The sequence below is a fragment of the Labrus bergylta genome, chromosome 19 (assembly GCF_963930695.1).
Source record: "Labrus bergylta chromosome 19, fLabBer1.1, whole genome shotgun sequence".
Taxonomy (NCBI): Eukaryota; Metazoa; Chordata; class Actinopteri; order Labriformes; family Labridae; genus Labrus; species Labrus bergylta.
In genome coordinates, this window is record NC_089213.1 from 7,907,046 (window position 1) to 7,933,712 (window position 26,667).

At 43.7% G+C, this 26,667-nt stretch overlaps 1 protein-coding gene across 1 annotated transcript; it reads right to left on the reverse strand.

The window, feature by feature from the left end:
* On the reverse strand, positions 1–26,439 carry eepd1 (endonuclease/exonuclease/phosphatase family domain containing 1). The gene is made up of 8 exons (XM_020638661.3): positions 25,953–26,439; positions 24,952–25,866; positions 10,669–10,720; positions 3,259–3,369; positions 1,735–1,869; positions 1,375–1,513; positions 1,079–1,273; positions 1–478 (listed from the first exon to the last, which is right to left on the reverse strand). The coding sequence occupies exons 2-8, from the start codon at positions 25,797–25,799 to the stop codon at positions 288–290; spliced, it is 1,671 nt and encodes a 556-aa protein (XP_020494317.1). The 5' UTR covers positions 25,800–25,866; positions 25,953–26,439; the 3' UTR covers positions 1–287.
* Between the last annotated feature and the right edge of the window lie 228 nt (positions 26,440–26,667).

The following is a 26,667-nucleotide window of genomic DNA, read 5'->3' on the forward strand; positions in this document are numbered from 1 at the left end:
TACATATTTGAATTTCTCTTTATTATATACACAGATAGAAAATGTGCGGCACATTTCTTTTTAAAGTACATTATATATATATATATATATATATATTTTGTCTGAACATTTTGATAGCTCTATGTTTCCCCAGGTATCATCATACATTTATAAATTTGAACCCAAAAGGCAATCTTGGCACTTCTTCACATTCATCAGGAAACTCTTCCTTCGCTCCACTGCTAACCAGGACAGCGCAGGATTCAGGCAGGACAAGGCGGGATTTTTGTCCATCACTGTGGATCTTGTCACCGCTCATGTTTGGGCATAATGTCTCCTCTGTCCACCACGGCCATACCAGGCCGGCTCAGCTCCTTCTGGGATACTTCTACATATAACTCAGCCACCACAGGGCAGTGATCCGACGCCACACCGCCCCACGACCAGTTGTCCGGGATCCAGGGGTTGGTCAAGGCCTCCCGCACCACCATGCAGTGGCCTGTAGGGTTAAAAAAAAAAAAAAGGGAAAAGGAAAATTAAGGATCTGAACAAGCTGCTATATGTAACTGAATCTCGTTCAGCATAACAAAGAAACCTTGTGTAATGTAATGGCAGACGTAAAGGGATAGTTTGGATGTTTTCTGTGGAGCTATATGAGGTATTTATTAAGAGTGTATCACCTTACAGTAGATAACAGACCCATGTCCCACTGCAGCCAGGGTAACAAGCACCATGTAATTAAGACACTTGTGAGTCCCGCCGAAGAACCAATGTCAATATAAGTGTACGCTACATTTCAGATATTTTCTTCACTTAACTGTGTCGTCAAATAGCCTCTTTTTAGCCACTCCCTACATCCTCCAACACACTTCCACTTCAGCCGCTTTCACATATGCACTCCTGAAAATATCTAGATAGAGTAGTCTCCTGAGGTAAGAAGTGACATAAAAAAAAAAAAAAAAAGACGCAGAAGTAGCGGATCAAGCGACAGAGTCCGCTATACGACGCTGTAATGAGAATATTTGTCTTTATAGCAACGCTATGTGTTAGTTCAACCGAATCACATTATCACAAATAAAAGGGTTCACAGTTCACCCACCGGAATAGATCTTCTTCAGGGAGCGACTCAGCCAGATGTTGTCCAGGCAGCGATTGCCCTGTGGTGAGCTGGTGCTGATGTTGGTGAATTGGGTGGACGGTATCAGGGCACAGAGCTTCTCCTTCCTCAGTATGTCCAGATCTGAGCTCTGGGGAGGGGCGCCAAAATTTCCCAGCACCACCAGCTCCTTCTCAGCTGGAGAGAGAGAGATGAAGGACAAAAGATGAGAACGGATCCCTTGGGGGGGGTGGTCAGACAGCGGTTTGACTTTCACAGGTTTGAACTTGCAGACTGACCTTTGAGGGTTTCCTGGATGCTGGGGGAGAGCCGCTGACACTTGGCTTCATCCGTGTTGTGGTTCTTTCCGTTGGACTCGCCTGATGGAGCCGCTGCCTGCATGTGGACGTTCACCACTGACAGATCGTAAGAACCAACCTGATGGAAAAAGTCAAGCCAGTGAGCTCAAAGCTAACAGATTTTGCTGCAAATGAATTGTGATAAACTGGTCAAAAGGATGCAGAAATAATCATGTCATAATAAAAAAAAGGAAAAAAAGGAAAATGCCCGTTCAAAAAAAGTTCACTTCTGTAAGGATTTTCATTTTATCTTATCGGATTTGAACCCTTCCCCGTTTTTGTTTACTAATCACTACTCACAGTAAAGTGAGCCAGGAAGAGCCGAGGGTAGGTATGGCTCCCGTTGCCGTTGACGACAGGAGACTCCAGGACCGCGGCATCCTTCAGGTCGATACCAGACGAACTGTCCCACAGAAAGCCAGAGTAGCTCCCGCCCTGAGGAAAGAAGCAGAGGATATTGGGAAATGTAGTCAGACGTTATCGTACTGCCAAGTAAAATAATGACGCCCTCTAAATGAACTACTTCTAGTTTACTGATCTATATCAATTAAGCTTCTATTTCAGAAAAGAGGACATTATGTCACTGTACATGAAGTCTGTACATGTTACAGACATGAGAGAATGTATTTATATTTTCTGATCCAGGCTTAATTGGATTATTTCTGAAGAACTGTTCTGGCCTCGAGGTGATTCTCAGCAGGGTTACAGTAGTTCACTTTGTCAGACGGCCTGATTTCAGACGTAGAGACACATTATAGATTGAAGATCAGCTCTGTCTCAGTTATCACATTGCTGCTGTGTTTTTCTGCTCATTTAAAAGACAGTTTTCTTAAAGATGACCCTTTAATGATCTCTGTGGGGAAACGGCAATAACTGAAACATGCTAACATTAGCAGCAGCTCAGCTAGCAGCCCCTCCAGATATTATGTGTCTTGACGAGGAACATCGGAGAAACTATGGTTTTCATGAGTGTTAATCAATAAATATGTATGTTCTTGAGAGAAGACAATCTCTGAAGATAATTGAATTGTTTAAAAACTATCTGAAGCCTGAAGCGTGATTTTTAGACTCACTCTGTCAAGTTAACAGACGGCCATGCTTTTGCTCCAACATTTATTCTGTGTAGGATAATGATGCAGCTTAATAAACAAGTGCATAGAAATCTCAGGAAAAAAAAGTGGACAGGAGTCAAGATCTTCTGGTCTCCAGTTGCTGTCTCTCTCAGAACATTTCCTGCAGCGTTTCTGTTGTTCTCCGAGCAGTTGTTTACCAGATAAAATCTCAAGCACAGACAGCAACTCGGGATGCAATACAGAGAACATTTTGTTTTCGAGGGCACTCGAAAACTAACAGAAAGATAGTCTGTAAGAAGTTTTCATTATTTGATTTTAATATTTTATCTCTTCCGTTAACTGCTCAGTTTAATTGTTTGGAAATCTCAAGTGCTTATCGAATGGTCACAGAGCTTCAACGTGCGGATATGACGACTCTGGTGGGAAAGAAAAGCTGAATTCTTTTGCAGTGAAAGGTGACGTTTTTCATCGTTGTTGTACCACACTGACAGACAGCATTCAAACCTAAACACGAAAACCAAACAAACTGCCTAGTTTTATTGATGTAAGCCATACGCCTGCAGTTTATTTGGGTTGGACAGTTTGGGGTACTTGAGGATGGAGGGTTTTTTTTACCACTTCTGCCCTTTCATCAGTATTGCTGCTAAATGTGATTACAGCACTAGTGCACTCATTTCTGTTCCATGACCTGAGAATCAAATGTACTCATTATGGAAGCATTCGAAGGGGTGCATCATGATGGCTGTCGTACCTTGCTGGATTGTGCGGTCGGTTTTTCAGACACAACACTTTTCCACAGCCCTCGTGGTCCTTTCCACCTCCGTACGCTGGCCAGTGTTCCTTGGTTTAACTCCACACAGAACTGAAACACACAACAGAGAGAGGAACACGTGTCAGCAACGCTCATGGATACCAGATTTGTTTGTACATATTTACAGCTACTAACAGAAAGACATAATCCTGATTCCATTGTCCCCCCCCCCCCCCGTCCTCTTTCTAAGGACTTTCAGGTGACGTTATCTTCACCTGTCGGCACCGGAAGTGGTTGCATTTTGGCTGTGGGGGCCATCAGGGGCATTGTGGTAGGGTAGGTATTGTATCAGCGTTGTCACTACTTGGCTAGCTCGCATAAACGGAGCCTGTTAAAGGTGGCAAGGTGGTGTTTGGGCTGTCAGGGCCATGTGGCCAAATTGGTAAGATATAGAAGTTCTGCCAGTGGATGTGGTGGGCCGGGAGAGCTAGCATGGAGTAGGGTGACTCGGGGACACCTGAGTTCACTGTCCAGCCTTCCTCAGGTTTCATGGGTTATTTATAACACTTGAGGGCAGATCAGCAAAAACGTGTTTGTTGCTTAGAAGAAACAATAGAGAGTTCAGTGAACTCAAATAGCCTCAGCTGATCTCAGAGAGGAAACCCGCGGGAGAAAGAGGAAGCTTTCATGTCAACATCTCTGTGAGAGTGCTGTGAACGTCTCAGGCTCAGGTTAGTCTTTGTGGAAATAAAATAACTATTAGGAAGGAAAGAAATTAAGGGAGCTGCACAGAGGAACGTGCTCACGAGGGCTCAGGTTGCTGCATGCTTTCTGGCTCTAAATTTAACCTGAGAGGTTCCCTGTGGGATGCCAGGAGAGTCAGAGGAACACCACCGACTGCAGGAACACACATCCAGGAGCTGTAAGAGCCTACACTACCACGACAAGAATTCATATGCAAAGTGACATTCTGTCGCTACGATGAAGGATTAGGGCAACATTCAAGACAAACATTTAGAGGATGAAATTTTTATATTTTGAGAAAATGTTCCAAATATAGGGTCGTCGAGATACCAGATTTTTAAACTTTGATACGCTATTAGTACAAATCACACGGTACTGATAACTGTTTTGGTGCCAGGACAACTAAAATCGAATACAAATCAAATACTGGCACATTTCTTGGTTTTAACTACCAAAAAGTGCCAGCATACATCTTCACACTTTCTAAAACAACGTAGATTGTATTCTCTTTCTTTTGCCTTTACTTAAAAATGTGTCTGAAGAACTGAACTTAAAGGTCACATATTATGCAAAGAACTCTTCACCATGTTCCTCTTACACTAATATGTGTCCCCAGTCCGTCTACAAACCCCCCAATTATGAGAAAAGTCCATCCTCTCCGTATTATTCCTGCTCCACTTTTCAGAAAATGTGTACTCAAACAAGCAGTTTGGAGATTTTCCCTTCATGACATCACAAAGGGCAGTAACCCTTCCCCCAGGTGGGGTTTATTATACCCAATGGGAGACCAGTAAAGAGCATTTTATCCAATCCCAGGTTTTGTATTCTGTACCCAATTGAAAACCTTTTATTCTTTAAAGATTTTCTGTGTGTGGAGAAAAAAAAAGGAGCCTAGGACGAGGAGCCTCAGGAAAGGAGCCTAGGGTCGGATCCGAACCCGGGCTATCCGCTTGGAGGACTAGCCTCCATACATGAGGCATACCATAAACCGCTAGGCCATCAGTGCCCATGAAGAGCCTTTAAGACTTTTGTGATTCCAGCCCCTCGTCATATAAATATGACTGAAACCAAACTCAGATCTGCAGTGGTGTAATGTGCAGTCTCAGGGGACCTCAGTGTGTCCTTACCGGCTCATTGCTGAGTAAGAATAATATTAATAATAAAGCAATTTCAGACAGTCAGGAGGTTAAAACCCCTAACAGGATTTATAGTCATCCATAGTCCCCCTTTGGGACCACTGACCCTGAAAGTGTACGACGATGGATTACTCACATTTATATTACTTTGCCAAAACACAAAACACCCTCATAATTCAGCCTGTGAGGAACAAAGTGCGAGCGCAGCATGCAGTAATACGGCCTTGGAAAAGAGCCAAGGCTGCGAGGAAGTGCCTGACAGAGCTGGGAAGGTAAAGGTACGGGACGAAACACTGACACACGGTTTATTCTCTACCTGCCAGGGATTACATTATCTGATAACCAGAGTGACTGTCATATCAAATCCACTTGGAATCACATCACAGGACCAACAAACTCATTGATTTGTTTCTGTTATTACAACCAACTATCTGGGCTTTAAAATAGCACAAATCATCTGATATTTCTATTCAGTTCTTCTGTTAAGTACATCAAAGCCTCTCGGAGCTGCTTTATGACTCCAAGTTCAGAATCAGAAATACTTAATTTATCCACTGGGGGAAAATTAGGTAGTTAGAGGGATTTACACATTATAGCAGTATAAATACACAAAGGCTTCAAATAAGAAATAAAGCACTAAGTAAAATAATTGTTGATGACTGGTTTAGATTTAGATTGCACAGCTGAAAATAAATAATAAATAACTGAGGACTTTACAGCTTTTAAGGATTACACACGTCTAGACTGTAGGTATTAATGGACGAAGCCTGAGTGATGTCATCTGTTCGCTCAGGAGGTTCATTGGCAGCAGCCGCCATGCTGGAAATTTTGCTCCGCCTAACTTTCGGTCAACCTAAAGACAGTCTGAGAGCTGGAGCTGAGGCGGGTTATTACTGTAAGTCTGCTGACAAAACCGCTACACCGCCTGTCAATCAGGGCAGCCTCACACCTAACGATGGACAACTCGTATCGTTCATATCATCGAACAGATGCATTATACCCCCCTCGAAAACAAGATGATTCATCTCAAGAAGCCATCCGTCAATAAATTGAGCCGATAACTAATCTGACCAATGTTGTTCTTTTGGAACCAGGCTGTAAACATGTTAATTTCTGCTGTAGAAAATAGGCATGTATGGGATTTTTTGGGGTTCTTGGAGCCAGCCTCAAGTGGACACTCAAAGAACTTCACTTCCACATTGGCTTCATTTTTCAACACCGACGGTTGCCGTTTGGTCTGGGCAATAAGTTCAGAGTCCCTGCCTTCTAAATAACAGTATGTTTCCTATATGCTACATCCTGTTTTTCTATGCCAGTATTAGATTGTTTTCTTGTTAGAATGAGATCTGAATCTAATAAGGCTGATCCAGTGAAGGCTAAAAGAATAAACAAGACAAGTTAATAAAGCTTCTTCTCTTCCCCAGGTACAAACCTTTCTCTGCTCGAAACCATGAGCAACAAAAACGGTGCATAAATAAAATCAGTTGCCTCTTTAAAGCAGGGCGAACAAATGAATTAAAGCAAAGAGCACTGAACTCAGTGAACCTTCAGAGGAGAGCCAGAGAACTCTGTCTGAGGTTGCCAACACAAAACAACAAAGAGAGAGAGAGAGTGTGTGTGTGTGTGTGTGTTTGTTTGGCTATTTGTCCAGTTGTTCCACGTTAATTATCGTATTTTCACAAAGCATGTTTGATAGTTACAAGTAAGGCCTTTGAACGCATCATTAATCACGAGTTTGAAGCCAAACCACAGACAGAGACTTCCTTAGCGACAAAAACAGACGGTAGACAACAGTCTAAAAGTGGCTCGAGCTGTCTGTGTGACTCACCGCGACACTTTTTCGAGCAAACATGTCCACCACAGAAACAGCGACACACGCTCATGGGCGTTCGGATATTTCTATAAGCATCATAAACCTAAAACAAAAAGATGCAAAAGATGAGTTCAGTGAAGGCAACATATGTACTTTGATAAATCATCAATGAGCTTTTTCAATGACTAATGATTGTGTCAATATGATGTTAGCCATGATCTGATATTTCAAGTGTCCTTCACTATAGCTAAGCACTACTAAAGCAGGGTACACGCTTTTTGGGCCTGATTCCCCCTCTTCCGACCAAAATCAACAAAAGCGAGAATCATCTGATGGTTCCAAAGATTATCTTGCGAGATTCTCCCGTGGTGTGAGGTGTGTTCAGAGGGATTTTAACCTGCCCGATCTGCTTGGAGGTCTTTCTGGGCCTGATTTGAAAGTGATTGTCACATGGAACGAAACAATAGCCAATCAGGAAGCAGGCTGACTAAGGCAGGAGAAACAACAAACATTACCATGGCGACGACGGCAAACAAGAAGCATTTTGTTAAGCGGATGTCATAAACGGAGGACCAACTTGTTGGTTTGTGGTAACAACATGAGTGTTTGTACAACGTGTCGGTAACACAAACCGATGTCCAACTGACGAGGATAGGAGTTGGACCAAAACGTTTTGGATGTACCAGCTAGCAGCTAGACCACGTTTAGCTTGTGGAGACTCTGGTGGTTGGTGTATTAATCGCTTTTGTTGCTCACCACACACTATAAGAACTGAACTGTTAATCTGTCATGATTTGTCGTCATGCGTGGGCTCTCTCACATTTTCAAAATCGATTAAAGATTTTTTTAAAAATCTTTTAGTGTGTGTCAGGCCTTGGCTGACTGCAGGTTGCGTCACTGATTGGCTAGAGGTTAACTTTACAATCTTACAATCTTTGCAGCCTTCAAAAATCATTTAAGAGACGAGACAGGAGAAGAGGCCTAGCAAGTACCACAGAGGTTAAAACTGAGCTCCAGCATGTTTTAAAGAAGCATCTAGATATCATTTATAAAGATTACAATGTTGTCTCTATAACAGAAAAAGTCCAGTTGTTGTTGGGCATTGAAAACAACATCCTGCAGACATCAGACAGAGCAGTAAGAGTAGTTAGCATTTCTGTTGACGTTGTTTGTTAGCTTGCAGTGGCAAAAAGTAAAACTATACATTCTACAATGTAACTGTGTTTGTCAGTTGAGGTAGCTTAAAATCAAGACAGAACAATTCACCATGTTTACTGAGAAAACTTTCAATATGCTAATGTTAATGCTAACGGTCACTTTCAGCTTTTTGCTGTTGGCCATGTAGTCAGCATGCCATGTGCGTGTTCATGTACATATCTATATTTTGATGGCACATTATTATGCCATATTTTTTCACTTTGATGCAGCAGACTTCTGATGAATTACTGATAATATTCAGTTTTAACCCCATAAATCAAAAATAATCATTAAGGCTGTAAAACGATTACATTTAAAAAAAACAATTAATCATTGAATTTCAGAAGTTAATCGTGATTAATCGTATTTCTAACCACATGTGAGATTACAGTATTGTGCATTTTAAAACTGTTGTTGTCATGCTTTTATTTTGTATTGTTTGTGCACCGTCTTATGCTTATACGGATTAACTGCACTCATATTATAGGAACGATACGACTATCAAGATAAGTCAGCAGATGGTTTTTTCAAAATATGCATTTTCACGCCATGAAAAAACTTTTTTTTGGGGTTCAGGACGAAATGAAAGACCTCAGACTGAAATGTATTTCAGCGCGCTTCACTGCACGAGGAGATCTGAGAGAATGGAAAACTTTTCCGATGCACTCTGCGGGAAGAGAAAGTGCAGACTTAGAAGATGAAAAGAGAGGGCCGCTAATGACTAAGACAGAAGAGACGGGAAAACAGGCAGAAAATCAGCGTGGGAGGCTGGCAGGAGTGAAAACACTGCGACGTGGGCTAAAGCTTGTCCACAGTTAACTCGTCCTCCCACTATGCACCTCCCGCTCTCTGTCCAAAATACTCTGCTGCTGACCTACTTCCTTCATCACCGAGCTCCGAGTCCTCTGCTGACGATCCATCTGGTATCCTTATTCAGAAGGTGACACTGCTAGTATGCAAACAAGTGTGTAGGCTGAGCAGGGATACATCACACCGCCCGGAGCGCCCAGCTGAACTCTGACATTTCACAGATACACTGACATTTGTGTAGTACTGACCTACTTCTCTACTTTGGAGGAGAGTGGGAGTTCTGGATGTACTTCTTATGTTAATGATGATTTGTCGGGGATTTTATCGATACTGGCAGGCTAAGATCAGAACTGAATCATCTATTCGCTCTTGTTGGAAAGGTAAATCCATGCAAATGATTTGATGGTGATGACCTCGAAGAGAATAAAGAGCTGTTGTTGCATTAGCCGTAGCATTATCCCTCTTTTATTAAACACCCTCTGTTGGAGTATAATCTGACCCACATAAGAGACTTGTACGATAGACAATAACTGGGCGGAAGGGGATGGCTGTGGTTGACTTGGGGCGGCTATTGCTCAACCTGAAGGTCGGGGGTTCGATCCCCAGCTGGGGTAAGCCAAAATGCTTCCACAACCTCTGATTTAAAAGAAAGTGACGCGTCCTCAATTTCTAAATCTTGCTCTACAGCTGCTGACGCTCACCATATTACTGCGATTCATTTTTCAGAGTACCAATGTGAATCTTGACACCTTTGAATCGATTTATCACGATTTTACGATGAATCTTTGCATCCCTACCATTTACCATTTACACCTTTATTATTTTATTTTGGAGGAAGGCTTCAATGAATACTTGACTGTCTTGTGAAGCACTTTGTAACCATGTCAAATAAGTGTAGATATTAATAAATACCCATGGTGTATCTTCTCCCAACGACAAATTCTACTGGGAGCAAAAGTCAACCGAGACTTTTCAAATAAGAAACTTGAGATCATGTGTTTGATCATAAGTGAAATTCACCCCTCAAGATATGTATGTAAAATGAATTATTACATCAACTGGAGAAGCTCCCATTCATCTGTTCCTGGTGAGTCTCAAGCCCTACTCAGATGGCTCGGACAGTGAACAGTTATCATTTAGAAATGATAAAAAAACTGTAGAAAGTATTTTCAAGCAAGCTTACAAGGCTGTGAAGTGAAATTAAGCAACCAGCGAGTGTAAACATCCTCTGAGCAGCTGGACAGCTCCGACTAATCATCACAGCTTCAAGTTGTCATACAAAATGTACTTGCTGATTTGCGCTTAATTTTCCCTTTTTAATCTCCAAAGTAAGAATCTGGATCAAAAGTTAGATCCAGTGTATCCTGACTACTCTAACCCGTAGCAACCGCTGTCGTATTTATAGTAATGAAGGCACAGGAGAGCGCGAACACAGTTCAAACCCGAATGCGAGCCTGGAAATAGAAGACATTCACATTCAGGAGACAGAGAGAGAGAGAGAGAGGAGAGAGAGAGAGAGAGAGGGGGAGCAAAGCGGGGACATTTGCATAAGAGCAACACATTAAATAAATGGGAAACACTGAGTGAGACTACGGGGGTGTATTTTTTTTTTTCTGAGCGGTGAGTCATCTACTTTACAACGCTGCTAAATCAAAGCAGCTTTCAACACGAACAGTAACAACAGAGCGACCGAACAGAGATCCACTTTACCTTATCGAGAGCCTCCCGCTCCAGCAGGTCCTGCACCGCCAGCAACCTGATGCTGGAACAGAGAGAGAGAGAGAGAGAGAGGACGAGTTTTACATTTACTATATTCATCATTACATAACGCTACATTAACATGAGGCCTTGTAAAGTGACCCCCCCCCCCCCCCCCCCCCCTGTGTTACATCTACACACACTGGATCATTGTCTGCACACTGTTGTGCAAACACATATTAACAGTGTTTAAGTTATTTAGACTGTGACCGCTCTTCTGCTCTCCATCTGTTTGTAAGAAACATAAATGCAACTTTTTTTTTTAATGAATAAAGTTATCATTATTAACAACCCAGAACAAATACATTATGGCCCAGGTTAAAAAAAAATACTTTCATTGTCCTTAAAGAAAACAAAGACACATCAGTCCTCAGAAGTTGGTGAACCTGTGCTTTTGGGTTTCTCTTTTCAACATATAAATAATGTTTTCTTGTGTTAAAATCCAGGGTTTAAATATATGCTAAGTTCCAGTGCATTGTGTTACAAAGTGGGTCTGATAGTATTCACATTAAAAGATACAAGTGTTACTCCCCAAACTGGATGCTCCAGATGAAAAACCGGCATTTCCTCGGGGCCAATCTGCTGCTTTTTTAAAAAGCTGGCAGAGAGAGGAGAAAATCTGAGGGTGTTCAGAGCCGGTGTCCTAAATCCTATCTGCCAACACCTTATTGCACGGTGAAGGGGGGGGGGCCTTTACAGCCCAATAAACATTTATCTGTTTACCTTTAAATGATTTTCCAGACCAACAGTCAGCACAATAAGAAGCAATACATTTCCTGCTCGCATTTGGCTCTGAGGAGGAGGAACTGCTTGGCAATGCAATTTGTGACTGAAGTGAGCGAGGCATTTCTCAGCTGCTTCATTTGGATTATGCTCTCTTTTTTTTTTTTTTTTCCAGGAGGAAGAGAATCAACTTAGTTCCCTGAAGCGAGTCGCCGCCGACAATCGTTCAGATCTCATTCGGAGCTGTTTTATCACATTAGAGGCGAAAGTGAACAGTTCTGCTCCACAGACTTACATAAGACATTATTCTCACACACACACACACACACACACACACACACACCCCGCTCTCAGTCTACATTAACATATGCTAAACTGATTCTCTGTGGTGCAACACGATGAAAAGAAGTTGGTGACAAAGCTTTGACCTCGTTCAACTCTAACCTACTAATCCAAAATCAGCCACACAGAAAATCTCATTGCATAACAGGCTTTTCTGTTAGTGAAGAGCTGCTGCTGCTGCTGGGCCGTACAGGAGCTCTCTTACCTCTCCACACTGTTCAGCCGGGGCGCGCTGACCTGCACCAGCTGCATGCGCAATGTAATCAGGACGCACTTGTTAAGGAGGAGCAGTTACAACACAAATTCTACACATGGTGGTACACGTCACGCTGCAAAGACCGCAAAGTGCTGCCAAGGGCAAACTCAGCCATGAGGAGACTTCAACCTGCACTTGACGAACGACCGACATGTGGATCCTGTTACGCCTCATTTAGGTCACGCAGGAAGGATGGCAGAGACAGCTCCACACGAGAATCAGCTCATCGGCTTGTGCCTTAAGTTTCAAACTTCTTCTTGTAGGGATATAAATGTTTACGCTGAAACACACACTCCTTACGTCACTGTGACTGGAATAAGAATCAATTAAAGCAGCTGCTGATGAATATTCAGGAGGCCACAGAGAGAACAGGAGGTGAAGGGGAAAAAGACTTACAGGTGAAAATGGATCTGGACGTGTGAAAAGCTCTGATCCTCTCCGACACTTCCGACTGAATATCCTCTTCATGGTTGTGTTGATACAGTGATGGAGCTTTGGTGCACCTCTCTCTCTCATACAGTAATGTGTATGCACAAACATTTGGTATTGATTAAGCTTATGTTAAACTCAGACATTTATTGATTCCAAATAGTACATTTTAAAACGTGTGGGTAAACATGTAAATATCCCTTTTCAACGCCGTAATGAAGCTCCGCCATCATTACGCTCTAAAACCCCGTTTCCACCAAGCGGTCCGGTTCAGTTCGGTTTGGTACAGTACCCATTTATTGGCATTTCCACCGTCAAAAGTTAGGAATGGTACCGAAATGAGGGATCCGTACCATCCTGCTTTTTTGGTACCCTTCTGTTGGGGTGCTAATGGTACCCGACCCGACCCTAAAAGGATCCCTTGTTTACTGAGTCCCTGTTCTTCTTGAACGTTTCACTTCAGTAACAGCGGGCAACACTGTGTTGGGCTGCTATGATGTCACACTGTTACAAAGCTCAGGCGCTCTATCTCCATCTGGCTAACACTCCGCTTACAAAATAAGGGTATGATTAGATGTGGAAACGCATGCAAAAATCAGGGTTTACCGTACACAACTGTACTGAACCAAACCGGACTGCTTGGTGGAAACGGGGCTTAAACATGCATGTTGATTCTGCAATGGCATGATATAGGTGAGAGAGAGCACGGCACAGCGGGAGCTCCACATACACACACACACACACACACACACACACACACACAGCGCTGTTCTTCCATGCTGGCTCTGCCGATCCCGCACAGCCCCTTTAATGCCTGTGTTACTTACTCCAAAGCTGGCACGGAGGGGGGATCACGTTCATATTGAAGGTGAAACATCACAGGGACATACTGTATACTGCGCCTTGAACAGCAGTCTGAATACGGCTTAAGATCCCTTCGCAACTGTTAACTTTCATTTTGGAAATGATTCGTCCTTACTTAGTGCTGTGGATCTTTTTCACATTTACAGAAATGTTTCATGGCGCGAGTGCGATGTGTAACTTAATAGCTGAACTGATTTGCGTGTGGATTTGGATCGTTAAGCAGGCAAAGTGAAACTCCACCAGCATCAATACACTTTATGTCAGCCCCTCTGTTTTTAATGCACCACCTGCCTCAGGTTACATAACGCTGAGAGCTGCTGAGATCACAACAGAAACGTTATCGCCTTTGAGATCGGTGAATGCACAGATCCTGTTTTCAGAACAAACAGGCCTGCAGTCACACCGACAACCCCCCCCTCCACCTGCCTCATAAAGGTGTGATGTCTCTGCACCAGGAGAGAGACTTTCACAGAGCTTCTCTCCTGCTGGCTCGGATCCTGATCCTCTGTTTCTGCTGGCAGGGATTCTATCCCAGCGCTCCCTGAGCCCTGAGCTGACCCGAGGTTCAGCCGTGTCATCAGGACAAGAAGAAGAACGCTGAGTCAGAGAGTGCTCTCACTGCTCCCCCTCTGCTGCTTCTACCGGAGATGCATTGGAAGAAGTGAAGATAAGCAGAGACGCAGAGGATCAGAAGTGCAAACACTCTGTGACACGAGTGTAATTCTCAAGTGTAAAACGGAGCCTGTCGTCGAGGCTGTGAATTTCCCAAATCTTCTCAAACATAACACGGCGGAGCTAAAACAGAGTCTGCTCCAGTTTATGTCACATTAAAGAAAATCTGAGGGCAGACAGAAGGTTATATAACCAGAGGGGACAAGCAGCAGAGACGACCTTGAACATAAAAAGAAAAAAAAAAAATTCTCTGAGGATTTTCTGGCCGTGAGAGACGAAAAAGACTTCAGGCTGCAGTTCACAACAGCAGACACATTTTTACAAGACTTGAAATTCTCACTCTGGTTCTTGTACACGGTTGATTTTGCAGCATTCGTATCCAAACTGTTCAAATTTTGCTGCAGTCATCTTGGCCCTTCTTAACGCCTCATCCAACCAATGGGTGACCACTGAGACTGTCTAGCAGTCTCTGTATTTCACACTGGCCCATTAATCTCTTGTCTTGCTTCAGTATTTCTCAAGTAATGTGTCTTTTTTTCGGCTGATTAAAGCTCGATTGCATTTCTCTCAGCAGCGATCGAGACAGTTTGATTTGCAGCTGCAGGAGACAAACGAGCACGGATCAGCTCTGTTTGGAGAAAGAAACTGGGGTTTTGGGGAGAACTCTATCGGCCTGAGTGACTCTTGGCTGGCAGGGAATGCTGGGTAAAGCCCCCTAACTCACTGTCCACCCACAATAAAATGCTGCGCCGATGGAAATTTCCACATGAGCACCCAACACCCTGCGTCAGCTCAGCACAGACCTCTCTGCATCACCCCCGTCCTCCTGACCTCAGCATCAGAGCTGGCCTCGACCCCGCTGGATTCCTTTATTGAGAGCGAGCACTGTTATCACTGAGAATATGAGCATGTTTATGTGTGTGTGTGTGTGTGTGTGTGTGTGTGTGTTTCTGATGGTTATGCGAGTCTGTTAGGGGATTAAAGGAGTCTGTGATGCTGTTCCTGCCTGTCTCATAATCCAGGCCTGCTGCACAGACCACAGATGTCGTCTAAATCATCCAAAAAGCTGCAATGAGCCTCTGTACTCAACAGGCAGATTAGAAACCTCTCTCATGCTTACAGAGTCGGTGTCTGGTCGAGGCTCTGCTGTGGGTAAAAATTAGAGATGCACTGATTGGGATAATCAGGGATTCAGATACCACGGTTTGTTCCTACAATGCTTATTGTTTCTCTCATGTTTGACAAAGAAAACAAGTCAGAATTTGTTTTAAATGTGACTTCATCTGCTCAATAAAACCCTCCTCTCTGAATCAGTAGTTAGGTGAACTAGATGCCAGCATTTACTTGATTTGGCACAACAAATAAACATCTGTCACTGACATCGGTATTTGCAGATGTGCCAACGTTTGTTGACGGGTCCAATATGAGTCGATAGCGATGCAGTAAAATGTTTTTCAAACATCCTGAATTTTAAAGAACAATCCTTAGATGTCTCCTCCTCTCCAAAACAAAGAGAAGCTCTGAATACAGCAGCTGGAAGTTACAAATGTGAGTTTCTGAAGCTCTATTCTTTGGTTGACAAGCGGAGGGGCTGCAAGCCGAGCTGCTGCTGACTTTATAATTCCTTCAGAGTTCATTGGTTGCAAGCTTTTTTTCCGCATAGGTGTTCCTTCTCACAGAAACTAACAGTCCCAGTAAAACTCTGAATAGAGGAGTTTCCAACTAAATTTCAGTGTTTCTCCAACTCTTTGCGTCAGGGCTTTGGGGGCTGTGAGCTGAGATTCATGTAACTATAAACACACTGATGAAAGTCCCTCTTCTGGTTAAATGATGAGCTCAAAAAAAAAAAAGACAATGATGCAAGTCAAATAATTGAGAGAGATTAGAACAATACCAAGCATTTGTTTGGAAATGTTTTACAATGAGGCTGTCTCCCGGAGCTGACTGAACAATCTGATAAAGCGCATTTCTAACAGGTTACGCATTAGATTAATGAAGGCTGATGAAGGATTTGAAGCCGAACAGAAGGAAGAGGAACGAATAGTTAAATATTCACAAACTGAACACTGTTGGCTGCGGTTCTAAAAACAAGGTTCAAGTTTCAAGGTTTCTTTATTAGTAAGCCAGCAAGCCAAAGATACACGCAGCACATTTTAATATGAAATCAAGGAGAAAAAGACCAGACAAAAACTTTGATTACATCATGACTTGGTAGAGTCCTTACACAGACACCCACTCAAGAGTTTAAAATATCCTGACATGGTTAAAGGGCATCATCTTGTGCTAGCTATAGCGGTAAATGGTAAATGGACTTGAGCTTGAATATTGCTTTTACACCGCAGGTCACACCTACACATCCACACCCTGATGGTAGAGGTAGTTATGTAGAGTGTACATCAGTATGAACTAATCCATTCATACACATTCACACGCCGCTGATGAAGCAGCGGGAGCAACTTGGGGTTAAGTGTCTCGCCCAAGGACTCCTCGGACATGTGGCTGCAGGAGCTGGGGACTGATCGAGTACCTGACCTTCAGGCTGAGAGACGACCGACCGACCGACCGACCGTACAAAAGTGTTCCTGACGCGTTTTGTTCAGCAACAAACCAACAACCAGAGAGGAGAAGCTGAAACTGACGAGAACAGTCAAGGAGAATAAAGCTCGCTGTACGCTGCAGCTATAAATACACCTCAAAGTGTGAAATAAGACTTTTAACTGTATTTTTAAAACAGGCCATGACTTGAGCTGATATTAGCAAACTCAAAAATAATATTCACCCTGCATCAAAACAAAGAGACCAATCATCCTCCATCAGCAGCTCACTGTTCTGTCTCTGCAAACAGATTTTACACTGAAGGAAAAACATCTCCTGTTTGTTTACGATGACATCATCTGACATAAAACCATAAAAATACCTTAATGATGAATGATTCACTAAAAGCTGGTATAACAGTTTTATTGATCAGAGACTTGTTTGACTAATCATTAATGGGGAAATATGAAACACTATGCACGTAATCCAAAGAGTGTTTGTGTTGTGTTTTTGCAGCCACACACTCTCCGTCTCTCACAGCTTTATGGTGCGTACACTTAGCCAACAGGAAGCGGAGCAGATCTGCACACACTGCCATTAATTTAAGTTAGCTGCGGAGTTTTTTCTGCAGAAACAGGTTAATGTAAGAAATGTAAGATACATACATGACAAACTGACGTCAAAAAACTGAAAGCAATGTTTGCCAACTATCCCATGACCTCATGACGTCTGGGACTCGCCTGACAAAGCTCCATCACATGGAGAGCGATGTGCGCTGGCGTTGTCACCCCCTGCTGTGTTTCATTTGCAGACGAAGAGGGGACGAGTTGTTTGATTGCGTTGGTGGCTTAATTTGTTTATCGCTAACTATTGGCAATCGTTCCCAGGGACGAGGGGAATACATCGTTCTCAGACGCTAGCCAAACGGGTTAAAAGACAGGGGGAATGCTTAAAACACGGCGTTACACCAGCTGGTTTTGGCCCCAGGTCCAGCTACATACAGAGTTTAGCTGATGTGTGTTATCGTCCACTCACATGTGTTTACACTCAACACTTTGTGGATAAGCCGCTAAAACACACAAACAAGTCACTTTAAAGTGCGGCCTGATCGATATCGATATCAAAAAGAGAAAAAAAAAATCAGATTCCGATATATCGGCCGATATCTTTCTGAGATCTAGCTTCGATCTGTCGAGATAGATAAAGATAAACACACGTTCTGCACTGATACCGAAAATAACTGGAAAGTAACTGAGCATGTACGTGCATCCCCGCTTGACACTCAGAGAGTAATGATGCTTGTTGTAATCCATATGAGCGCCCTCTGCTGGTGACAGCCAGAGCGAGAAAGGCTAGTGTAATCGTGCAATGACACTCAAATGAAATGCTTTTCGACTGGTGAATAAACCGAGATTACAATTTTAGTCCAAACAATGGATCTTTTCCTAAATCTAATGCACCTATTACTGTTATTTACAGCTCGGTAAGGTTTACAAAAAGATTCATAGTAAGGGTTCAACTAAAACATCAACAAAACTACGCCCATTCCTGTCATTCTTGTTATGTTAATATCTTCTTTTCAGAGCTTGCCAATGTTTCAGGGAGGGCCCTCTGACTTCAGGAGCTAAACTGCATTTAATGAGAATTGCATCAGACAGTGACACCTTTCAGCGTACAAGGCTGGGAGATCTCTTTGCATGGTCATTTCTCATCAACTCAGCGTGCTACAGCTGATCAGCTAATTAGCCACGTGGCTCCTGAACTCTCTTAACATAGCGGAGGGCAACGTGCAGCACAAGGCGTCTTTGTACTGTAGATAAGAAGATGTTAAGTACACAGCTGATTTGGGTTGGCACTCTGCGTGTGTTACGTCTTCGACTGCTGTCTGGGAGTTAGTCAGAGTGCCTGTTATGTAATTCGTTTAAAATAAAACTGGCTGCAGGGGAACAAGTTCTCCATCTGCGGAGACGGAGAGCCTGAGGCGGCCAAACTTTATGATAATTCGTTCGTATTAATAGAATCAAAATCTTTATGTAAATGCAGCCGCTCACAGACTCGTCAGCAGAGAAACAATAAGCTTTAGAGGAGCGAGTGAGCGGTGATATAATTAACAAAAGAGAGATGACAGCAGCAACCGTCTGTCCGCCTGTCACTCAAACACCATGCCCACATCACCTCTTAATCATTATTAAATAATGTGCTGTACTGGCTGAAGTGTGAAGTCAGCGGGCTGGGCGAGCATCTGCTAGACAAGGAAGAAATGTGGACTTCTTATATGTAAAAGGAAGTCGATTTATTTACTGCTTCTTGTACCTCACTGAGGCTGGATAGCTGAGATTTTGTTGAATATACATGTTTTGTTTTGTGCTGGGAATTCATTCTGCCGAAGTAAAGACTAATCAGTCAGATAGAGAGGCGAGTTTCAGTAAGAAAATAAAACCTAAAAACAACTGCAAATGAAACCACAAATCATCCTGAGACTGCTGTGAGGATTGATGTCTTTGTCCTGTGCCTCTCGGCTTTTTCTTTCTTTTTTTTTCTCGCTCTGTGCTGTTCGGAAACATTTCAGCAGGTTTTTTAGTGAAAGCGCTCCTCTCTGTGTGTGAAGTGAAGCCAACCTTCCCCTATCATCATCAGCACCATCAGCAAGGTCAGGGGTCGACTATGGACGCAGCACCGACTGAAAACAAGCCCTCAGGCTGACCTGACGCTGTGATGGGAAAGTAAAAACAACCTTGAGATCCTTAAAGCTTTAAGTTTATTTTTTTCAGGTCATAGACGGCATGATCTGCAGACAAAGCTATGACAAGCTTTCTCATTGAGTTATACTCGTGCAGATTACACAGTCTTGAGATGCAAATGGGAATGTTGAAATTCACACATTTGAATGCGAGATTGTTTCGTCAGTCCTTGCACTGAACGCGTGCGCCAATCTGCTCAGGACTCAGATTAATGTTTCATGATGTGCGTTTTTGTCTGTAGTTCTCTCTTTTATTTCCCCCAAGCATTACAGGAGGGTTTGGACAAAGTATGGACGCAGCAATATGAACACATCCTGACTCACCACTTCATGATTCCTTATAGTTGCCTTTATGACATGAATGAGGGTCGAGTGACGGCAGTGAATTGGCCAAAGAAGAAGTTGAGAGTGGGTTTTAAAAAGAAGAAGAAGGCGACAGTGGGACAAAGAGGAAAGCAGTGAAAAGACATGAAACAGTGGGTTGTCAAACAATTAAAATGTTGACTCAACATTCATCACAACCTTTTAAATAGTTAATCGCATTTTATTTAGCAGTTAAAAATAAAAATTGTTAGGCTTTTAATTTGAAATTTTGTACTGCTTTTATTTTGAAAAAAAGTCAGGGCCTGGTAGCTGGAAGGTAACGACATTAACTCAACCACGGGAAAAAAGTGAACTTGATACAGATCAAAATAAGGTGAGAGCAGCTCACAGGAACGGTGACAAAGGTCAATGTGTGATGTCATAAGGTCAATGTGTGATGTCATAAGGTGGATATTACTTTGTTCTCGTCAGCTGAGCTGTCTGAGAGTTTGTTAAAGTGAAATGAGACATTCAAAGATGCAGCAGTGTCCTTCTTTTACATCTCTGAGACTACAGGGAGACACTGAGGACGACTATCTACGGTGAGCATGAAGGGACAAAACAGCATGGGATTAAATGTGATTGAAAAAAATTAATGCAATCATTTTAGGCCTCAATTAATCACAACTAAGGACAGCCCTAATGATCATATGATTGTCTTGTTTCCTGATGTTGTTATCACGGGCCGAGTCAGCTTATAATACTGCAGCCTATAAATATTTAACCTAATCTTTTCTCAGCTCAAGATTTGACCAGAATGATCGCAACCACATGGGACAACTCGTCCACAGAGGTGTCGTCATCTTTCAGACAAACAGAGCGGGTGATAAAACACCCGAACAAAGCACACAAGACATCAGTGTACTGATTAAAGTTCAGCTCCAATCCTTTAAAACTTTCAAAAATGATGGTTTAAAAAAAAGGACTTTGACTGTTTGGCTTTTCTCTTGCTCGGCTTTACAAACACGGAGGAGAGAGGAGGCGATGGGTGTCGTTTGTTGCGTAGAATTCTTGCATCATGCTGCATGCAGGATGAGTTGCAGTAAGAACACAACATGTGAGGACACAGGAGGGGCCAGAGTGTGAAAACTTCAACGCCAAGACACAAAACAGTCGAAAATATACCTCAGGAAAAAAAAGAGGAGCAGAGCAGGTTTGACGGCTCTGAATCATTTTAAGTCACATCTCCTCATGATCGATATTAACCCTTCGTATGGAGGAAGTGTTGTCTCTTCCACTTCTCCTCAGCCCTGTGTGTGTGTGTGTGTGTGTGTGTGTCTATTGGCTGTCTGATTGCTAATATGAGCAGGCGCAGCTCGCAGTGTAACCTTTGCTAAACAGGAGTTCATTGAACTTTAGTAGCTCTCCGTTGGTGCCTGGAGGGGAGCCAGGAAGTGTGTAAACTCAGCCAGGATCTTGTGATAGCTCACACAGCGGAGCCTGGGCGCTGTGCAAACACACACACCGCATCTCCTCCTCCATAACAATGATGCCTGCAGTATCACCATCAGGGTTGTTACCCTCCACAGGAACACAGGAAATGATGGAGGGCGGGTGTGTTTGGTAGGAGATGGATATTAGGGAAGCAGGTCTAAGATGGCGCCAAAGCTAATCAGACGACACTAATCAAAACAAACGACGGACGCACTTTGTACAAATTGATCGGTCATGTGAGGCCCGGAGATTAGCTGAAGGGAGTTTGCACTGGGTGTGGTGGACGTCTCAGTAAACAAAACAAAAGAAAAAAAAAAAAATATGTGAACAAGCTGTCACACACCTCTGTCCAGGTAGGATTTTACACGCTCGTTTCTGATCCGTGCCAAACGGGGACAGAAGACTCCACAGCTGGACACACCAGGGGCTCTATTCACAAAGCTTCAGAGTAACAAAGAGCTGCTCCTTGTGACCAAATTAGAAGAACATTCTCAGAATCCTTATTTGTTTAACCTGTAATTAACCAGGAAGTCCCTTTGAGATTTAAAAAAAAAAAAACAAACAAACAAAAAAACCCTGTTCTAAGAGCGACCTGGCCGAGGTCGCAGCCAAACACAAGATGGGAAAATCACAAGAATAGACACAAACAACATTCACAAACCAGAACATGGGAAAAAGACAAGGGCGAAAAAGAAAAGTGAAAAACAACCACATGCCTCTGTGTGACCTCCTTCTTCCTTGTTTTCATGCTCTTCAGTTTGCTAAGTGATACCAGTGAGGGCCTTTACATGGACTTGAGTATCCCAGTTTAGATCTGGTTTGCAAAGTATCCTGTTTTTGTGCTTGTGCATGTAAACGCCATAATCCTGATGTTGCTACCTGGAGGACTCAGAAAGAAATTGGGATACTGTGGCATGAAAATGCCTTGGTACCCCTGTTTCTAGTGTTGCAGTCAAGACCACACTAACTGTGACCGAGACATAACCCGAGACCAGAGTGCTCCGAGACCAAGACAAGACCAAGACATTTAGGTATCGAGGCCGACACAAGACCAAGATCATTAACATCACTGAAAAATCCTCATCTTGTGTGCAGGGGGCGTTTTCCTTCTGATCACAGTGATGACTTGTGATGTTTCTCAGAGTCTCCCTTAAAGTTCAGACTGGATCATGGTGAAGACAAAAAGTTATTCACGGAGCAGCTGAGCCCTTAAGAGAGCTCCTACAGAACTGTTAGGAGTAATGAGGAGGACTTTTAAGATGCTTAAGAATCACTCGAGCAGAGGATTATTAAATAGCAATTAGCCCTTTGGTTGCTCTGTTTGCATTTTAACCGCACATTTTGCACACCTCCACTTTGCACTTCACTAACTAAGTCAGAATTCCCATTTTGGTTTGAGCTCTGGACGGATTTTACTGCGATGTTTTAACGTGTTTTATATTTTGTTGTGTCGTCTGATTTTTTTTGTTCTTGATTTTTTTTAGATTGAACGATGATGTTGTCCTTGTGTTTGTTATCGTCTGTGTGCTCCTGCTGCAAAACAAATGCCCCCCCTAAAGAATCTGAGAGTAAAAATCCTATTGGTTCCAAGACAAGACCGAGACCTTCAAAAAAAAAAAGAGACCGACTTTGAGTACCACAAAGAACCACAAACACAAGAACAACAAACACAAGAACTTCTATGAACAGACTTGAATCAGGTACAGTATATCCCCTGTAAGCAGCTACAACACGCGGCAGCAAGTGTTTGTTTCAGAGTGGTGAACTGAAGAAATCAACTGGAGCATTTACTCTTTGCACATATTCACAAAAGTAAGTCAAACTGAGGCGTGGGGTTTAAAGTAGTAAAACATCACTCTATAATAACCAGAATGCAACATGGAGTTTTGGTGGGGCAGATTCAGGAACAATCATATGATGGCTGCATTGAACAGGGGACCAAACAAAGTTTCCAGATATGACAACATGCAGGAACGCCTTCTCATGACTCCCCTCCCCGCCCTGCCCCCTTTTCCATGCAGGTCAGGGCTCACCACCAAAACAGAGAGGCACAGCTCCTGGCACTTCAGTCGTTACCTGGAGCCAGCACACTGTTAGACAAACGTTGTTTCAGAATTCTCCTGAATTGGGACATTTTTTTAACAAATAACCAATAACGTACATGTGAGAAGAATACAGCCAATTCTTTGTACGTCATTTCATGCTGAGCCATCCGAGGCCTACAGAATCCCATTGAATTAGTCTGGTTACTTATTGACTGTGGAGGCTGACAGTGAAACGCTGTCCTCAGAGTTTATCTCAGGTAGATTAACCTGGACTCACAGAGGCCTGTTATTTCACTGTTATCTGTCAGGGTAAAAAGAAAACGCTGATAACTCTCCATGCTCTTTATTCTGTTTCTGCACAAGCCAGACCTTGTAGAAGAATCGCAGTTGTTGCATCACACTCACAGCTTGTCCCCGTTACATTCAAACAGGTTTGGCCCAGAAAACGGCTCTCATTGTTGGATAAATTCCACCTTTTCTGTCATTTTTACTCGAGATGCGGCTCAATCGTTCAGGATTTATACACCGCTGCAGGTTTCATTCTAGAGTTACAACAATATTGTCATGACCAGGTCTCTCTGGAAACCCCTCACACAGCCTGACCTGGCCATTAAGGGCTGAGTTAAATGTGGGGAAACAGTTGTGCCATATTGAGGCTTTAGCTTGCTCAGTTTAAAGAGGATTACATTAAACCTATACGGCCAGTCTGAACTTCAGTTGCCAAACTTCTAATTATCAGGTGTTCTCTTATTAATGGGAAGAGAACACCCAGTCCTGTATTTTCACATATTTCAGAATACAAAATAAGTTAAAAGCACAGTATGTAGATTCTGCCAGGGGGCTCTCAATCGAAACAATAACAAAAGATGACGTTGAGGCTGGCGGGGAATCATTGGGAGTTCTCTCTTCTGGTGACAGAGTGACAGAAACATCATTTTCACTCTGCAGCACACAGGAGCTTTTCTACCATCAACCTGACCTGCTTGTTATTGTGCCACTTTGATCATTTATACAGTCAGACGAGACCAGACACAATATTTGCATAACACACAAAAGAGGCATCATCACGTTAAACTTGTTTTGTCTTCTTTCTCTGTTTGCTTCTTACTTTTTTTATTTTATTTTTTTATTTTTCTGCTTAGATGAAGTCATGAATGGAAATTGATCAAGTCGTCCTGACCACCGCTCGCAGCCAAAAGGTTCTTATTCTGTCCCTTAATGAAAAGATGAGCGCTCAGAGAAGAAACCCCTCTTTCCCAATTACGTCCCTAGGCCCTTCATGATAAGTCAAATCACCTAAGTTTGGCCCTTGGTTGCTACAGCAACCAAAACAGAGATAAGGTCCGTTTGTGTGATCTAGCCAGGTAGTGACAAAGCCAATACTACCTACCCGATCACATGGCCCCTAGAATGGCCCCCCGGGGTATCAAGTCATCTGTCACTTTTCTTCCAACAACACCCTGTTTTAAACTGTCTTAGTGAACCTAAATCCAAAAATCTGTGAGAGCAATGTTGGTCGACAGTCAGAATTGTTAGAAATATAGAAATGGACTTCAGAGTACAGATTTGTCTCTAATGTTTTCATATTTATAATGAAAAATAATAAAAGTTTATCCATTGAGTTGCTTTGTTTGAAAATGATTTCACCATACTGTCATTTTTGAGGATTAAGAATTTTCATTTTTTTTGGTCAAATAATGTCTGACAAACTGTAGCCCTGATCACTGATCCTCATTCCCACAAATGGATCCAGGTGGTTCTCCCTTTACACCTGACCCTGCCTCTCCAAACACCTTAAATATATCATATTATGAAGAGGAAGTTTGACTCACTCGTTCTCTAGCAGGGTCATGCATACCACCTCTTTGACCCCCGGGTTGTTGGCCTTGTCGCAGGAGCAGCCCTGCAGGCTCCAGGTCGAGAGCCGCACCACGGGCTTCCCGTCCCGCAGGCCGGTCGGAGGCTCCACGCTGGGCCGCACGGAGATGATCTGCGTCGGTCCTCCGGGGGGGAGGTCCAGGTCGTCGCTCATGAGGCTGAATGACGTCGGGCTCGGATGGGACTTGGTGGTGCAGGTGAGCCCTCCGTTGGTGTTTGTGGACGGCGCCCTGGAGCGCTCCACGAACACCTGGAAGCGGATTTTGTCCAGCAGAGAGCTGTTGATGTGGTTCACCCTAACCAGGTCCTCGATACTCTTAAACGGACCGTGCTCGACTCGGTACGCCACTATGTTCTTGGCTATCTTTTCCGTGATGCCCCGAATGCTCATGAGCTGCGCCGGGGTGGCGGTGTTAATGTTCATCCCGGTGCTGGACTGGTGATCCAGGTCTTTGCGCAGGGAGGACGGGGAGTGCTGAGACGAGCTGGTTCTGCTCGAGACGCAGATTTCCAGTTTGATCACCTCCAGCTTAGTGGCTCCGATCCCGCTCACCAGAGCCAGGTCCTCCACCTTTCGAAACCCACCGATACAGTCCCGGTACTCCACGATGTTCTGCGCAACAGTGCGGTTGACTCCGGGCAGGGTCATGAGCTCCTCCTCGGTGGCGGTGTTGATGTTGAGCCGCTCCTGGTTCACCAGGATGTGGCTGAAGTTACACGCAGCGCTGAATTTGCGCTTGCCGCCGCTGAAGTCTGTGGGGTCCTTGGGGATGGAGCGGTGGCAGCCCAGACTGCCGCCCATGGCTCCGGTGGGTCACCCGGGGGAGATCTGGGTCAGAGCAGAGGGAAGGGAAAATGGAGCTGAAACACTGAGAGCAGAGAGGTGACAGTTAGTCACACAGGTGTACACACAGATATCACCTTAATGATGTCACTGACAATAACAGACACGCACCACAACAGTCTTCTTCTTCAGTCCTGACTACATGCTGCACACGCCGGCTTCTCGTGCAGCTTTAAGCCCGTGTTTATGTTTGTCTTCAGCCCGGGTCTGTGTGAGTCTTCAGCCCGGGTCTGTGTGAGTCTTCAGCCCGGGTCTGTGTGAGTCTTCAGCCCGGGTCTGTGTGAGTCTTCAGCCCGGCTCTGTGTGAGTCTTCAGTCCGGTTCTGTGTGAGTCTTCAGCCCGGGTCTGTGTGAGTCTTCAGCCCGGCTCTGTGTGAGTCCTCAGCCCGGCTCTGTGTGAGTCCTCAGCCCGGGTCTGTGAGAGTCTTCAACCCGGCTCTGTGAGAGTCTTCAGCCCGGCTCTGTGTGAGTCCTCTGCGGGGATTCAGAGCTGATAAACTGGCTCCTCTGTAAACTTTGCCCTCCTGCAGGTTTGATGTGCGACTGGTACACAGGTCGGCCTCCACACGCGCTCATCTGACAGCGAACACTCTCGCGTCAATTCAAACCATTAATCCCAACGTCACGTGCGTCAAGACGCGCAGCTTGAGACGAAGCAGACACCGGAACATCAATGTGACTCTTCAAAATAAAATAAAATAAAATAGCGTCAGTAAAAAAAAGCAGGGCACAGGTGCACATGCACATGTTAAAATTATTTGAATCAATATTCCTCATATGCTCAACTATGGAAGCCCACAGGACACACAGCCTTGATACAAAAAAAT

What these genes read in the sequence shown, in the direction of transcription:
- eepd1 (XM_020638661.3), bottom strand. Translation starts at nt 25,799, where the DNA reads ATGGGCGGCAGTCTGGGCTGCCACCGCTCCATCCCCAAGGACCCCACA. An exon ending in ATGACCCTGCTAGAGAACGA is followed by an intron (nt 10,721 to 24,951) that starts GTGAGTCAAACT and finishes TCTCTGTTCCAG; the next exon opens with CATCAGGTTGCTGGCGGTGC. An exon ending in CGACCGCACAATCCAGCAAG is followed by an intron (nt 1,870 to 3,258) that starts GTACGACAGCCA and finishes TTCTTTCCTCAG; the next exon opens with GGCGGGAGCTACTCTGGCTT.